The 15,512-nt window shown below is 33.9% G+C and overlaps 1 protein-coding gene across 3 annotated transcripts in view; it reads left to right on the forward strand.

Moving 5' to 3' along the window:
• Nucleotides 1-15,360, forward strand: part of LOC123712351 (calnexin) — a 19,848-nt gene extending 4,488 nt beyond the window's left edge. For 2 of the 3 annotated variants that reach the window (XM_045665383.1, XM_045665380.1), the window contains exons 2-13: nucleotides 205-309; nucleotides 676-840; nucleotides 1,391-1,540; nucleotides 4,055-4,263; nucleotides 5,267-5,474; nucleotides 5,690-5,810; nucleotides 6,856-6,998; nucleotides 7,699-7,815; nucleotides 9,143-9,283; nucleotides 9,390-9,515; nucleotides 12,865-13,023; nucleotides 14,067-15,360. In XM_045665383.1, the coding sequence (XP_045521339.1) occupies nucleotides 205-309; nucleotides 676-840; nucleotides 1,391-1,540; nucleotides 4,055-4,263; nucleotides 5,267-5,474; nucleotides 5,690-5,810; nucleotides 6,856-6,998; nucleotides 7,699-7,815; nucleotides 9,143-9,283; nucleotides 9,390-9,515; nucleotides 12,865-13,023; nucleotides 14,067-14,135 (1,713 nt within the window). In that variant the 3' untranslated portion in view covers nucleotides 14,136-15,360. Of the gene's footprint in view, nucleotides 1-204; nucleotides 310-675; nucleotides 841-1,390; nucleotides 1,541-4,054; nucleotides 4,264-5,266; nucleotides 5,475-5,689; nucleotides 5,811-6,855; nucleotides 6,999-7,698; nucleotides 7,816-9,142; nucleotides 9,284-9,389; nucleotides 9,516-10,816; nucleotides 10,940-12,864; nucleotides 13,024-14,066 lie in introns of all 3 variants that reach the window. The other variant, XM_045665381.1, reaches the window with a different exon arrangement.
• Nucleotides 15,361-15,512: the final 152 nt, after the last annotated feature.

Here is a 15,512-nt window from a genome sequence, read left to right on the forward strand (position 1 = left end):
GTTCTAGTTTAAAATAATTTACTTAAATATTTAATTACAATTTGTAGACCACGTTCCTTATAAATTCAACAAAGAAATACCATCGTACAATTTCTGTTTCGAATAAACATTTGGGTTACGTTATTGGACTTTAGTCATCGGTACTTGTTTATTTAATTAAATTATGGGTTGTGACTAAAATATTTCATTTAAAACTCTGTACAGATGGCTCTACTTCGTTTTGTAATTGCAAGCGCGTTCATCGTGCTTGCGGCGACTTCATCTGTCCACGCTGAAGCCGAAAACCTAGATGATGGGGTCACGGTTGAGGTTAGTTTGACCCAGTTATACACATTACTTCTGTAAAAGATCAGTTGTTACATGTCTATTCTTGGATTTATTAGGAAATCATTCTATAAACTAAAGCAGTGCACTTAAAAATATATTTACCTGTATCAATATTATATTAAGCTTATTTGACTTAGGTGTTAACATCCTGATAAGAATTTTTATTGTAAGATATACTTTTATCTTCATATGACCTTAATCTTCCAATTTTAACTCACTAAAAACGTTTGTGTTGATTTGGTCGCAGTTATATTTGATAAACACATAAAATAAAAAGAGTGTCATCATCTCATATAATAAAGGTTAGAGGTCTACAAGTATTTTAATGATTTGGTGTTAATTATATAGACAGTAGAAGAAGATAGCTACCAGACACCTCAAATTGATTCTAAAAAAGCATACTTGGCGGAACATTTTGATGATGAAGAGGCTTTTAAAAAGAAATGGGTGAAATCGGAGACCAAAAAGCAAGGAGTTGATGATACCATTGCTAAATATGATGGAAAATGGGAGGTAAGAACTTCTATGTTTTTGCTACACTATCACTGCTATTTAGTTCCAATTTAATGTTTATTAATGTATAGTTTATATTAAAATAAGCAATAGGTTCTCTAGGACTAGTCACTAGTTTACTTCACTTTATTTTTTTAATGTCAACTTCTGTGTATATCACAATTCCATCAATGTAGCGTTCTAAATCTTAACACGGTGAGGATAGTTTTTACAGTTTGAATTTAATCTAAGCAGAGTAACCTAAAACAAAGATGACAACACAATAAAAACAACACACACAGCCATATAATAATATATACAAGAGGTTAACATATAAACTACAAGGTATAGACGGGAGAATGTTATTGATAACTTTAACTTATTAACAGAAATAAATTTCTGGGATGGGAGGAAAAGTAGGGAGTTAAGGTTACATGGACAAGGAAATAGTAACTACAGTATAGGAGACAATTTTGCTTGGTCTAAATATCTTTTTTATAAGTAGGCAGGTAAACATACCTGCCTACTTACTATAAAAAAGCAACTGCATACTTGATATACATTTTTTTAGTTACAAACACCAGCAAGACGTTTACTTAAAGATGACTTTGGACTGGTGCTTACGACAGAAGCCAAGCATGCAGCAATATCAGCTTTACTCAACAGGCCATTTGTCTTCAGTGATAAGCCATTAATTGTGCAGTATGAAGTCACTATGCAGGTATGTTTAAGTATTTACTAATAGATTAAATTTATTGGAAAGTTAATTAGTATTAATACAATATACTAAGGAGGTTTAAAGATTTTAGTTTAATAGTTTTTATGGGTAAATGTTGATATGTGTTTGTATTAAGCTACCCACTTTATATTTGTTTCAAAGACTTGCATATATAGAATTCATTCAAAAGTTTTGTTTTAGTTTTGTCTGGATATACACTGATATAGAAATTGCCTTTAAAACAGTTTTTTTGTTTTACTTAATCTAGTCTATTTATTTAAACACGCCAGACTAGTTTACAGCTTGCCTATCGATAAAGGACTTTTAGAGATGTTATCATTAGAATCTGTTCCTTTTTTGAAGTTATAATGTATCTGAGTATATTTTTTCTTTTTTAGTTATTTACATTAATCTTTAGTAAGATATTTCTTACAAATTAGAAATAGAATACAATTAATTATCTCTATAAATGCACAGCATATAAACTAACATTGGAGTATGTCCAAATGCAGTAAAATTTATTTTTAAATACAAAATGGATTTTAAAATATACAAGTCACAGTTATATTATAACATATAACATAAAAGAGTAGGGTTGCCAGCAATATTTGAAAAGTGTAAATTTTACTATAGTTATTGTTTACTTTACCATTTCGCCTATGGTAATATGTATTCAGACTACCCATTTGGCTAAAAGAAAGTAGGGAATATTTCCAACACACCTATAAATGTCCGACAAGACCGGAGCGTTGTAAATGGGTTAGCATCCCTACAATGCACTACTAATTGGCTTATCAGCTTACTGCGCAAGAACATGCAATAAGAGGCGAATGTTGGGTCTTTGCCTATGGAGAAATCAATAACTTTACCTCGCTTTTAAAGTAATGTTAGTTATTCATAGTATGAATGGGATTTAGGCACAAAAGATTGGTCAAAGTCGGACATCCAAATCTCCTGATAGAAGTTTTGAGCTTCTGGATTACTATTACTAGGCGAATAATTGCATCGGTTATTAAAACTATTTTATTGCTAGTACGTTTTACAAGTTGATAAGCAATTATTTGATTAGATTTTATCTTTATTGTTCAGAACACATACATAGATTGTTACAAGACATTTGATTAACATTTAAATGTGGTGTTTTATGTTTTAATTTTATGTTCTGTGTGGTAATAAACTTCTCACGCATTTTTAGTATCATAAACATGCCGAGAACATTGACGTTATCATGCTATTTACGTACACATACGATCCTAAAATTGAATATATGCCAATTACCTTTATATTGTTTAGCATATTTTTAAATACAACATTTTTCTTCTATTAAGCAGGATGAAATGTATTGCAATAATTGTCCTTAAAGAGAACAATCTCGGGTGTGTAACTACTCGCCGCTATGCGTTAGGCACTCAGACTCAAAATAACTTTATTTATGTAGGTAACCAAGTACAATTATGAACGTCAACAGAAACCATCTTAAATTGATTCTAAATATACTACCAGTTCCCAAATCAAGGGTGTAGAGCGGGCAAGAAGAACTGGCAAGAGAAAACTCTTCGCCACTCCTTTTAAGTCATACAAATTGTTTGTAGGCAGAGCAACCATAAATATTTGAACTGGGGCAACTCAGTCCCAAGGATTTCAGTGAGATTTCCGAAAGCAAATCTAAATGTTAGTCTATCATTACACATTGGTATTTTACGGGAATGTAACATTTTAACCGTTACCTAAATGCGTTTAACTGTGGAAGTTACGTACATACTACTATGGGACTTAACTATTGGTTGTTTAAAAGTATAGGGAGACTGAATTCCAAATGTTTCCGGCGGATACGATTCATTCAAATAGATTGGAGATTTTGTAACTTTGTCACGATATAGCGATGAAATCCAATTATTGTTATTAGTAGATAAGTTGGTAAGGAAAGTTCGTATGCTACAAGCATCTAGGTCAAAAAGCTTTAAAAGAAGTTATTTTCTTCTAAGCTCATTTGAGAACTAGGTGTAAATGTAAATGAGAAATGATTTAATGGCTTTTGACATTCATTAGTTTAATGAATGTCATGAATAAATTATTCTTAAACTAATATTACTTTTAAAAAAACCTGTATAATGTTGTTCCTGGGTCATCGAAGTGCTTTAAATAATATAATATCTTGGTTTTACTACCTACCTGCCTAAAATATTAGTGAAATAATGAAATGTTAATTGCTAAGTAACGAACGAATGTAAATTAACCGTTGTAGAGAGTGCCTACGTATACTCTATGACTTGGTTAATTGCTATGAAACTAAGTACTGCAATTTAAGTGTCTAGCTGGCGGGGCGTATCTCCAACGATTTAGGAAATCGCCACGCTTATAAAACTAAGGAAGCCTGAGTGAGCAAAATGCACAGCCTTGGCTCGTATAGTTCTTAATGTAAAAACTTATCATTACAAATATATATATATATAAGTGAAAGAAAAATAACATTTATGTATAAAACTATGTTTAATCTTTTTTTATACTATTTTACAGGAAGGCCAAAACTGTGGTGGCGCGTACTTAAAGCTCCTCTCCAAAGGCGTCAACACACGGAATGATCTTAAACAATTCCATGACCAAACTCCATACACAATAATGTTCGGACCAGACAAGTGCGGCAATGACAACAAACTGCACTTCATCTTCAAGCATCAGAATCCAAAGAATGGTACTATTGAGGAGAAACACGCCAAGAAGCCCACGTGAGTGCCCTACTGCCTATAGGTTTTAGGAAGACATTATTGACGAACAATAAGCAAATTGTTGATAACATAATGTAAAACGGAAATTGAAATTCCAAATAATTAAAAAAAATCAAATAGCTTAATAGTCAAATTGCGCCACTGTAGGCGTAGGCCCCACTTTGGAAAACACTGGTGATTGACTAATTTCGTACATTTTACTAGTGGACCCGACAGACGTTGTCCTGTCTTTATGAATATTAATTTCGAATTGATATAATAACTTAAAAAATATTTCAGAAAAAAAGTGTTTTTTATTCTAATGCTTTGTGTATATAAATAGTTTTGTTGGTATTCCGAGTTATATGTTTCACATGTGAAAAACATGAATTTTCAAGATTAATGCCACAAACAATTAGCTACTGTAATTATTTTATATGTAATATATCAATGTAATAACTCCGATTGAAGCGTAATGTTTTAAACAATATTCATTTTTCTTACATCCTCTTTAACGATATTTGCAGCTCGCATTCTGTCAATGTTATGTTTGACGACATAAGGTTACATGAAAAAAGTTTGCTATAGTAACAAAAGTCATGATAACTTAATGTGGTGGTTATGTATTCTTAAATTTTCTTAATTTTTTCTGTAAGAATCTTTTCCTGATAATAACAAACACAACAAAAAAAAAGCAAAATCGGTCCAGCCGTTCACGTGACCAAGGGGAATAGGGATTCAATTATATATATATATATATAGATTTCTTTGGGTTTGTCAAACCAGAACTAGGCTTTAATGCTTATAAGTTTAATTCCTATCACAAGTTTAAATGTTTAACTAGAGAGAAATAGTGATTGGGCTGTGGTTTTAATTAATATTCATGCAGATCATTAATGGCGGTATTATTTTACTTAGCGAAGAAAAGTGGAGTTTTCATGACTCTTGCGGACTCTCAAGAGAGCTTTGAAAGTAAATTTTCAATATGATACAACTTATTTGTTAACTTATTTGTTGTTTTCAGTCAGCGGCTAGACGATATATACAAAGACAAAGAGCCTCATCTCTATACATTAATTGTTCGTCCTGACAACACATTCACAATACTGGTGGACAATAAGGAGGTTAATTCCGGGTCTCTGTTAGAAGACTTCACCCCCGCAGTGAACCCACCAGAGGAGATTGATGACCCTAATGATAGGAAGCCCGAAGACTGGGATGAGAGGGAAAAGGTAACTGCGGCTAACTATCCAGCCTAATGTAGCATTCATTTGAACTTAGTCCCCGAGATCCATCTTAAAGGAGAGAAGGTTCCTCTTGAGGAATTAACTTTCCAGTTGTTTGCAGTTTTTTCAGTAATGATCCGTTCCTATAGAACATAAATTTACTTCCTGATAATGTCTATATTGGTGAAGAATTTTTTATCTCTAATTCTGTATATTTCTAGATTGTAGACCCCACAGCGACCAAACCAGAGGATTGGGACGAAGATGCGCCGGCGCAGATTGTTGATCCCAGCGCGGTTAAACCAACAGGCTGGCTTGATAATGAACCGGAGATGATACCTGGTGAGATTTATATTTACAAAAATTTTACAAATTATAATGCATACTGAGGTTTTTTTGAGTTAAACAAAGTAATAATGTTAAAATACTTAAGACAATCTAACTACTTAAAGTAATTACTTATTTCTTTAAATTTAAAAAAAAAGAAAATTTAACAAGTATTTGAGTATAATTTACCACAATATTGTATATTTGACGATTTGACAAGTTTGGTTTGTTAAATTATATTTGCGTTTGAATTTTTTACAATATTAGCATTGGGCCATGTAAATGACAAATAAACATGATGGCGTTTCCAATTTCCCTGGTCAACCACGCTTTATTATGGCGTAACTGTAAGTAACGCATGATTCTTGTATGAAGGATATCCATAGCGCTAAATCACCTGCATCATGAGCGCACCACACGTATATACCATCACGTACACGCCCTGTGTACGTGAACGTATGTACGTACGCACTTTCACACCATCACACAACACAGCCGAATTAGGTCTTAGGTAGCCGACTTAGTTAAATTTATTTAATATTTTTTATTTACTTTTGTCCTTTTGAATAATGTTTGAACTTTTTTCATTGTATCGCTTACCACGGGGATGACAGACTCGTGATATTTCTTGAATATTTTTATCTACAAAAATTCTAAGAAAGAAAATATAGTTATACCTAAGGAAGTAAAAAATGAGAAAACTATAATAATAATAATTTTTATTTATTCTGTCTTAAATACTTCATACATAAACAAGTAGCATTTATTATTTTTCTTCTATTTTCTTTGATTGAGGGAAATGCTTGTCTGTGTGTGAACGATGCCCGCTAAAGCTAAGACCACCTGTGTTACAGGTCATCAGGCCTCCACCGCTTCGGATCGACTTGACTTAAAAAAGTAGTGAAAATGTATGCTGGATAAACAATTATTATTATAATAGGTTGCAAAATTTACAATAATTATATATAAATGTGTGTGATTGTGTTTATGTGTATGTGTAAAATGTTAAAGCAATTACGACTAAAATATATAACAAATGGTGCATCTCCACTCTTTGCAGACCCCGATGCGGTGAAGCCGTCTGACTGGGAGGATGAGATGGACGGGGAGTGGGAAGCGCCTCTCGTGGACAACCCCTTGTGCAGCGCTGCCCCTGGCTGTGGCGAGTGGAAGGCGCCGCTCGTTGCCAACCCTAGCTATAAGGTACGGTAGGGTTGTCACTCCATACTCTAAACACTCGATACCGTAAAACGTGTCCTCGTGTTTGACTGATTAATTAGTCTAAATGTTACGAAAGGTGCGGTTAATATAGAAATAAAATACGTTTATTAGAATTAAATTTAAGGTCGGCAAGGCACTCGCGAGTCTTTGAAAGCGTCCATGGGCGGTATCACTATAAAAAACTGATTAAAATACACGCAGGAATGATGTACCGGCCGCGGTGGTATTCGTGCAGATTTTTTATAAATAAACTAGCTGCCCCCGCGAACTTCGTTTTTCCTGAATGTGGTTTTAGTTGGCCTTAATACCGTGACACGAAAGAATAATTTCACTTTGATATTATCGTCACTATGATTTGAATTTGATTTACACTTCGGTCTAAGTAACACGTGGTTGGCTAACACCAAAAATTAAAAAAGTTCATACTTTAGCCTCAATAACACGAGGTAATCATGATATTGAATTGTAGCTTATATGACACGTTTGTCGGTTTACCATAGCAGTGCCATCTATTGATCACTTACTCAATTCAGTCGAAAAGTATCGACAAGATCTAAGCTTTCTTATCTCTTAAGTTGGACCAGACTGGTCACGGTGTGGCAATTTAATTTAAAATCGGTTAAGTAGTTTCGGAGTCCACCGCGGACAGGAGATTTATATATTTTAAGATGAAATGTTGCAGGGTGTATGGCGGGCGCCATTGATCCCGAACCCCAACTACAAAGGCAAGTGGACCCCGCGACGCATCCCAAACCCACATTACTTCAACGACGAGCACCCATTCCGTATGACCACTATTGTGAGTACAGTTTTGTCGGCTTTTACTAATATTATATATACAAATATTGCATAATTTATTAGATATTTCTATAATTTTATTTTACTCCACATAAAAACCTTCATCAGAGTTGAAGAAAAAAGAAGCTATATTGTTTAGAGATTGATTTTTCGGTCGGTCGGTCAATTGCATATTGTACGGCCGATATCGTCTGTGCCCATCTGGATGATCAATCCCCATTTATAGTCTATGTATTGGGTGTATCTCTAAGCACTATTGGTTATGGTTCAGGTGTGTTTGGAGAACGGTGACGTCTATTTTAGTGAATGATATTTGCTAAGTTGTTCTATTTCGTAGGCTCCTACGTTGTAGACGGATGTCTATTGTGTCGATGGAACTAACATCTGGTCTATTGTGTGTGATAGTGACCGACGTCCCTATCCGCCGGTCACTATCACACACGATAGACCGGGTACGTATATCTACGCATGCGCAACTTCAAAATTGTTCATAGAAGCAAAACTTTTAACGTTGAGACAACTTTACTTAATAGGTATATGCAGAATGTTTTGGAAACAAACACCGACAACACCACGTCATACACAACGCAATACATATCAATTTTCTTTGCTCAAAGATTTTTCTCCTTCCGATCTGAAAGTCCTTTCATCTCGGGCACTTTCTTTTTGAAACTCCCATTACATACATTTACAAACTCCCATTGCACACATTTACAAACTCCCATTGCACACATTTACAAACTCCCATTGCACACATTTACAAACTCCCATTGCACACATTTACAAACTCCCATTGCACACATTTACAAACTCCCATTGCACACATTTACAAACTCCCATTGCACACATTTACAAACTCCCATTGCACACATTTACAAACTCCCATTGCACACATTTACAAACTCCCATTACATACATTTACAAACTCCCATTACACACATTTACAAACTCCCATTACATACATTTACAAACTCCCATTGCACACATTTACAAACTCCCATTACATACATTTACAAACTCCCATTGCACACATTTACAAACTCCCATTACATACATTTACAAACTCCCATTACACACATTTACAAACTCCCATTGCACACATTTACAAACTCCCATTGCACACATTTACAAAAATCTTAACATATTATCAACCTGTCTTATGCTGATACAGAAAATTTTTATTCAAGAGCAAGAATGAACGACGGAAGAGCAAGAAGAAGAAAGAAGCAGAACGACGAAATGAAATGTTTTACCAATAAAGTCTTGTGTAACTTTAAAACACATTGGCCGGGACCGCATATCCTAATATGTAAATTATACGATTTCAGACCGCCGTCGGCTTCGAACTGTGGTCGATGTCGCCTCAGCTGCTCTTCGACAACTTGATCATCACGGACGATGAAGAGGTGGCCGCGGAGTGGGCCAGACAGACGTACACACTCAAACGGGACAGGATCACTAGCCAGGCGGTGAGTATTTTAAGAGATATCAAACAATTTAACAAAAGACTTAATTTACAAATAATATTAGCTGTACTAAAGTGACTCCGAAACTAATGTCAAAGTATTCCGGTAGAAAACCATTTGGGGTAAAATTCTGACCGCCACTCAATACAAGCCGGGCTACTGGGCCATGTACGCCCTGTACAGTGCGGTGCCTGTCACCCTCTACATCGTTTACTTGCTGGGGAGGTCCAGAGAGGTTGTTTAGACCGGCTCGAGTCTTAGGCGTCTAGGCTCGCGATGTTTTGTAGTTTATTTGGCTTTGGCTCGGTGCTTTTAGTATAAATGTTTATAATGGATATTGAGCACGTACGTCAGGAAGTCTAATTATATCAATAATAATAGAATCTCGGTACTTTGTACGGAATCTCACCGCCCAAGTCTACTCCAAAGAGTAAAATAATAAATTAATTAGGTTATCAAGATATTTTTGATTGTGATATGACATTTACGTCAAATTGATGTTGAAAATAATATACAATTTCAGTTAAAATAATGTAAAATAGGGGTTAAATGGTTAACATTTAATAATTTGTCTTCTTAGTACAAAAATATATTCACAATAAAGTCAGTAGTAAAAAATAATTTCTATCCAGTTTCGATTTTTTTTTCTGTTTTTTTTTTTTATTTTTTTTTATGTCTTGAAGTAGAAATTATCAGCTAAACATTATGAATTATTTTCTTTTAATATTATGTAAAAACAGACTTGTGTAGCCAAATTTTATATATCATAAAATAAAGGATGATATTTGCACTGTACGTCAAAATTCACTATGTTTACGTACGACAAATACAATTCAACGTTTAATCCCATCAAAATCAAATATGAAGATGGACACTCGCCGGAACAATGCTAGTCCAGTCATTATAGCAAGTTCGCCTCGGAATTCGAGATAACCGGCTGTAAGTGTGTAAATACTTGTATATTAGCCTAAAAGTTAAAAAAAAAACCTACATATGGTATACGCAACTATCGAATTCCAAGGTCAAAGGTCACAAAAATTGTCTTTTTGCGCTGTTTTTTTTGTTGTAAATATCTCATTTCCTATGGGTTTTTGGCTCCTTGTGTTTATTATCAATATTGTAGTATACAACATTCTCTACAAATTTTCTTAAAAATTTTTTTTTATACGGTCAACCGTTTTCGCGATAGAGGCCTCCGGTCGAAAACGCGCCATACACATATAAATATGTTTCGATTTTTATTAACTATTATATTATATTTTATCATTTTGTCTACAAGTATTTACAGTCTTACAGCTGATTATCTCAAATTCCGAGATTCTTACCTAATTTAAGCTTAAATTACTGGACTGTGAAGGACGTAAAACGTTAGCAAACCGGCTTGAACCCAATAAGTCGGCGGCGTGTGTCAGGCACAAAAGATCAGATCCAGAAGTCGGAGGCCCAGGTCTAAGAGCGCGCAGAGCTGGTTCAGTATTTGGCTAGTGCCGGTTTGGTAGTTTGTTTGAGTAGATGCTAGTCTAGAGCTATCGACAGGAATCGTTGGTGGAGCGAGGTCTGAAGTTCGCGGGCGAGAATCCCTGGGTGTATGCCGTGGTCATCATCGGCTCGTTCATCATTGTGGGCTTTGTGGCCTACATGTGCTGTGGACCTAGAACTGTAAGTACAAAATATACAGGGTGTCCCAAAAGTCGACGTCAAGTCGAAATTTTCTCATAGGTAATGCCACACCAGTTATCAGAAACATTAAAAAAAAAATTAAGTCATGTATTTTTGAAGTTATGGATATTTTCCTTTTATTCCAGAAAATGTACACCATATGACAGTTTTTTCATTCCTGTTGTTACAAATATCTACTTTTTGCCAATTTTTCTTCTCTTACGTCATCCCGAATAGTGCTTTATGTAACCTGTGATCGTAAACCCTGTGCCGATGACTCCAACTTGTAGGAAAATGTCATTTTATACCGTACCAAGTTTTCAAAATTAATTTTTCGCACTAGTTCAAGTGATCGTCCTGAAAAAAAAAAGTACTACTCCAGTTTGGCAAGCAGCAGCAGCAAGCAGACTTTAAAAGTTAGCGCATTTAATAAGGATTCTAACGTGGTATAACACTTACTTCATTATTTCTTAGATCGGCCATTTTTTTTTGTTAAACAAAGTCTGTTTTTAACAATCTCTTTGAAATTACAACAAATGATTGTAGCGCACCCAAAACGTTCCTAATGACCACAGCGTGGTTTAAATAAGATGGCGTAAAGTGTGAGCGAGACAGATAGTGACGCTTATGACATACGGACGCAAATAAGTAAAATAGACATTTTCTTTTTTATGTTTAGATTTATTACTTTTTTTTATAAAAGATGCTCAAATTGCCGTCCTTCAGCTGCAATACAGGCTCGACATCTCCTTAAAAAAGATGAAGCGGGCAAATCGTCCATTATTCACAAATTCTACTGCTTCCGCTATTCTCTGTCTAAGCTCTTCTACATTTTGAATCGACTTGGAATAGACTTTTTCCTTTACTGCTCCCCAGTAAGAAAAATCAAGAGGTTTTAAATCGGGTGAGCGTACCACCCCGCCCTATCCATCTGTCTGGATACTCCTCGTTAAGGTGGTTTCGAACTAAGCGGCTGTAATGCGCTGGACAACCATCTTGCTGGAACCACATATCTCGTAAAATAGGAAGCGTCAAATGATTTTGTAAGAAATCTAAATAAATTTCAGCATTTAAAACTTCTGGTAACTCAAAAGGCCCTATGACTCTTCCGTTCAAAATTCCAGTCCACATTAGGAACGTTTTGGGTGCGCTACAATCGTTTGTTGTATTTTCAAAGAGCTTGTTAAAAACAGACTTTGTTTAACAAAAAAAAATGGCCGATCTAAGAAATAATGAAGTAAGTGTTATACCACGTTAGAATCCTTATTAAATGCGCTAACTTTTAAAGTCTGCTTGCTGCTGCTGCTTGCCAAACTGGAGTAGTACTTTTTTTTTTCAGGACGATCACTTGAACTAGTGCGAAAAATTAATTTTGAAAACTTGGTACGGTATAAAATGACATTTTCCTACAAGTTGGAGTCATCGGCACAGGGTTTAGGATCACAGGTTACATAAAACACTATTCGGGATGACGTAAGAGAAGAAAAATTGGCAAAAAGTAAATATTTGTAACAACAGGAATGAAAAAACTGTCACATGGTGTGCATTTTCTGGAATAAAAGGAAAATTTCCATAACATTAAAAATACATGACTTAATTTTTTTTTTATTTTTCTAATAACTGGCGTGGCATTACCTATGAGAAAATTTCGACTTGACGTCGACTTTTGGGACATCCTGTATTTAATTTAAAAAACTTTAATTACCAAATAAAATGCATGAATGACACGTGAATATTGTCATCTCGAAAATGACTAAACTGATTTTGATGAATTGGATCATTTGGGCTTATTTAAAATACGACATAAAGTATGTCGAATGCTTCTAATGGATTATTAATCAAAACGAAACAATTTAAAAAATCAACTAAACATGAAGTTTATAAAAAAATAACAGAAACTTAACAGTTTTTTTTATATAATACAGCAAGAACTAGAAGTGGAAGACGTTAAGAAAACTGATGCAGTGGTGGAGGACGACCCTCACCAATCCGACGAGGAGAGGGAGGAAGAGAAGACAGACGAGAGTGCGGAAAAAGAGAAACAGAGCAAGGCTGATTTAGAGGGACCGGATGATACTAAGGAGGTAATATTTATTTGTCTTTTTAAAATATTTGTTCTCTGATTTTTAGTCATAAAGATTGTTGCAACTGGAGCAAATCAATTTCAGGATTATGATCATTTAGATAATCGTTTGATTTTTTTCGTATTTGTTGTAAAAACGGTAATAATTTCCATATAAGGAGTGGATCTTCTAGAGTTGATCGTACGCTTGGATTTCTACTGTTTCGAGTATTGTACTGGTGAAACTCACCGTTTGTTTTAAACATATATAATGATTATTTGAAAAATTTAAACAGTAACTTTGAATAAGATTTAAGGTTTAGTTGTTGAAATTAAGAATTTTGTAAGTGTATTTTATTCAATTTGGTATCGAAAACTACGCGCGATAGCAGTTAGCGAAAGCCAACTGAAGGGTCCAGCGAAATGGAAGACGCTAGTGACAGAATCCGTGCCTCGTTTGCAACGCACTAGCTCAAACAAGATGCATTACATTAATTTTTTAAAGTGCGAAATTTGAAAATATTGCGGTATCCGATGCATTTCTAGTTTAAATTTAAAAATCAATCACTTACATGAAATAATTATATAAAAAAGATTTAAACTTAAATAAGAAAGTTCTTTAAACAATTATAACAACTGCTCGCCAAAACTTGCCTCGTTTTCCACAGACCAACAAACTCTCAATAGTTGTCTTTTGTTAAAATAGCTTTTACACATTAACAAAAACAGTTTTTGAACGGATTAAAGCTATGTATTATTTTTAAAACTTTTTTTTCCGACGTTTCGCGTACTTTTCAGTGTGCGTGGTCACGGTGTAAATAACTATAAGTTTAAAAAATAATACATAGCTTTAATCCGTTCGAAAAGTGTTTCTCTTAAGCTCTCAATAATCTATAATCTATGAGTGTCAGTTTTGACACATGACATTAACAATCTAAAGCAAATATTGTTTCTTAACATATAATCTATAGTTAAGTGTTTTAAGCTAGAATAATTGTTTTTTTTTCGTTCAGGAACTTGGGTAAATCCGTTTGAGCTATTGTTGTAAACAATTGTTTGTTTCAGAGCGCGCCCCTCATAGACACGGAGGGCGCTGGTGATGGACAGAGGAAACGAAAACCGCGTAAAGAATAATTTTGCAATTGTATTTTATAATCTACTGACTTACGATATTTAATTTAACCTTAAATTTCCTAAAATTATTTTGAATCAGTGGAATTTGAAATATTTTGCAGTTAGTGCGTCGTGTTATTCAGTTGTCCAACGCTTCTTAGAAAAGTGTTCTGCTTTTTAGTTGGACGCGGATTCAGTGTGGGTGTGGTCACTATAGCTAAATTTATAATCTTTCATTAGATCAAACTTTTTTTTTGCTACCCCTACATCTCACATTACCTACGCATTCAAGTATATATTTCTTATATCGTTGAGAAATTACATATCTACGTTGATAAAGGAATTTTTCATAAAAAATAGATCAAACTTTTTTTTGCTACCCCTACATCTATCATTACATACGTATTCAAGTATATATTTCTTATATCGTTGAGAAATTACATATCTACGTTTATAAAGGAATTTTTCATAAAAAATAGATCAAACTTTTTTTGCTACCCCTACATCTATCATTACATACGTATTCAAGTATATATTTCTTACATCGTTGAGAAATTACATATCTACGTTGATAAAGGAATTTTTCATAAAAAATAGATCAAACTTTTTTTTTTGCTACCCCTACATCTCACATTACCTACGTATTCAAGTATATATTTCTTACATCGTTGAGAAATTACATATCTACGTTGATAAAGGAATTTTTCATAAAAAAATATCTAATTGCACAGTTTTATCTTAATAGTTACATCTGTCTCTTTTCATCACAGTGTGACAGAAAGAGACGAAAAGTACTTTAGTATAGAACGCAATTACAATTTATTTATCATGAACTCATATTTATATACATTACATTATATGGTATATTAATTTTCACGCGTGACCACATTTAACTGTTTTTGGAATGTAGCGAGTAATTTAAGTTGTTTGGTAGACCGTATATTTAGTATATAATTAAGATATGTGTATCTCTATATGAAAATTATATTTACAATAGGAAATTTTGTCTACTAATTTTGATTCACTCTGTCTACCAAAGAATTTTGAAACCATAGAGCTCGAACAATCTAGAGGGGAACAAAAATAGCAGAGCTGCTCTTGTGTGAAAATTGTCTGTGATTTCACCTTGGAAATTTTAGTTTTGATTTTCAAAGCTAATAGTTCATTTGTCGCATTTATGTTATAAGTACATCGGGTATGTAATGTAAGGACTTGTGTTTAATGAATAAATTGCGTGTGAATTGTTTCTCACCTTATCACCACTAATAAATTATTAAGATTCAGTGTCTAATACTATAGAGCTTATAATAATTTTAAATTTATAGACTTAATAGAACTTTTTCGTTTATAGTCTGTGCGTATTGCATACAGATTAAGCGCATTGTAATCTGTGCCGTA

This window comes from Pieris brassicae, chromosome 7, assembly GCF_905147105.1.
Source record: "Pieris brassicae chromosome 7, ilPieBrab1.1, whole genome shotgun sequence".
Lineage (NCBI taxonomy): Eukaryota > Metazoa > Arthropoda > Insecta > Lepidoptera > Pieridae > Pieris > Pieris brassicae.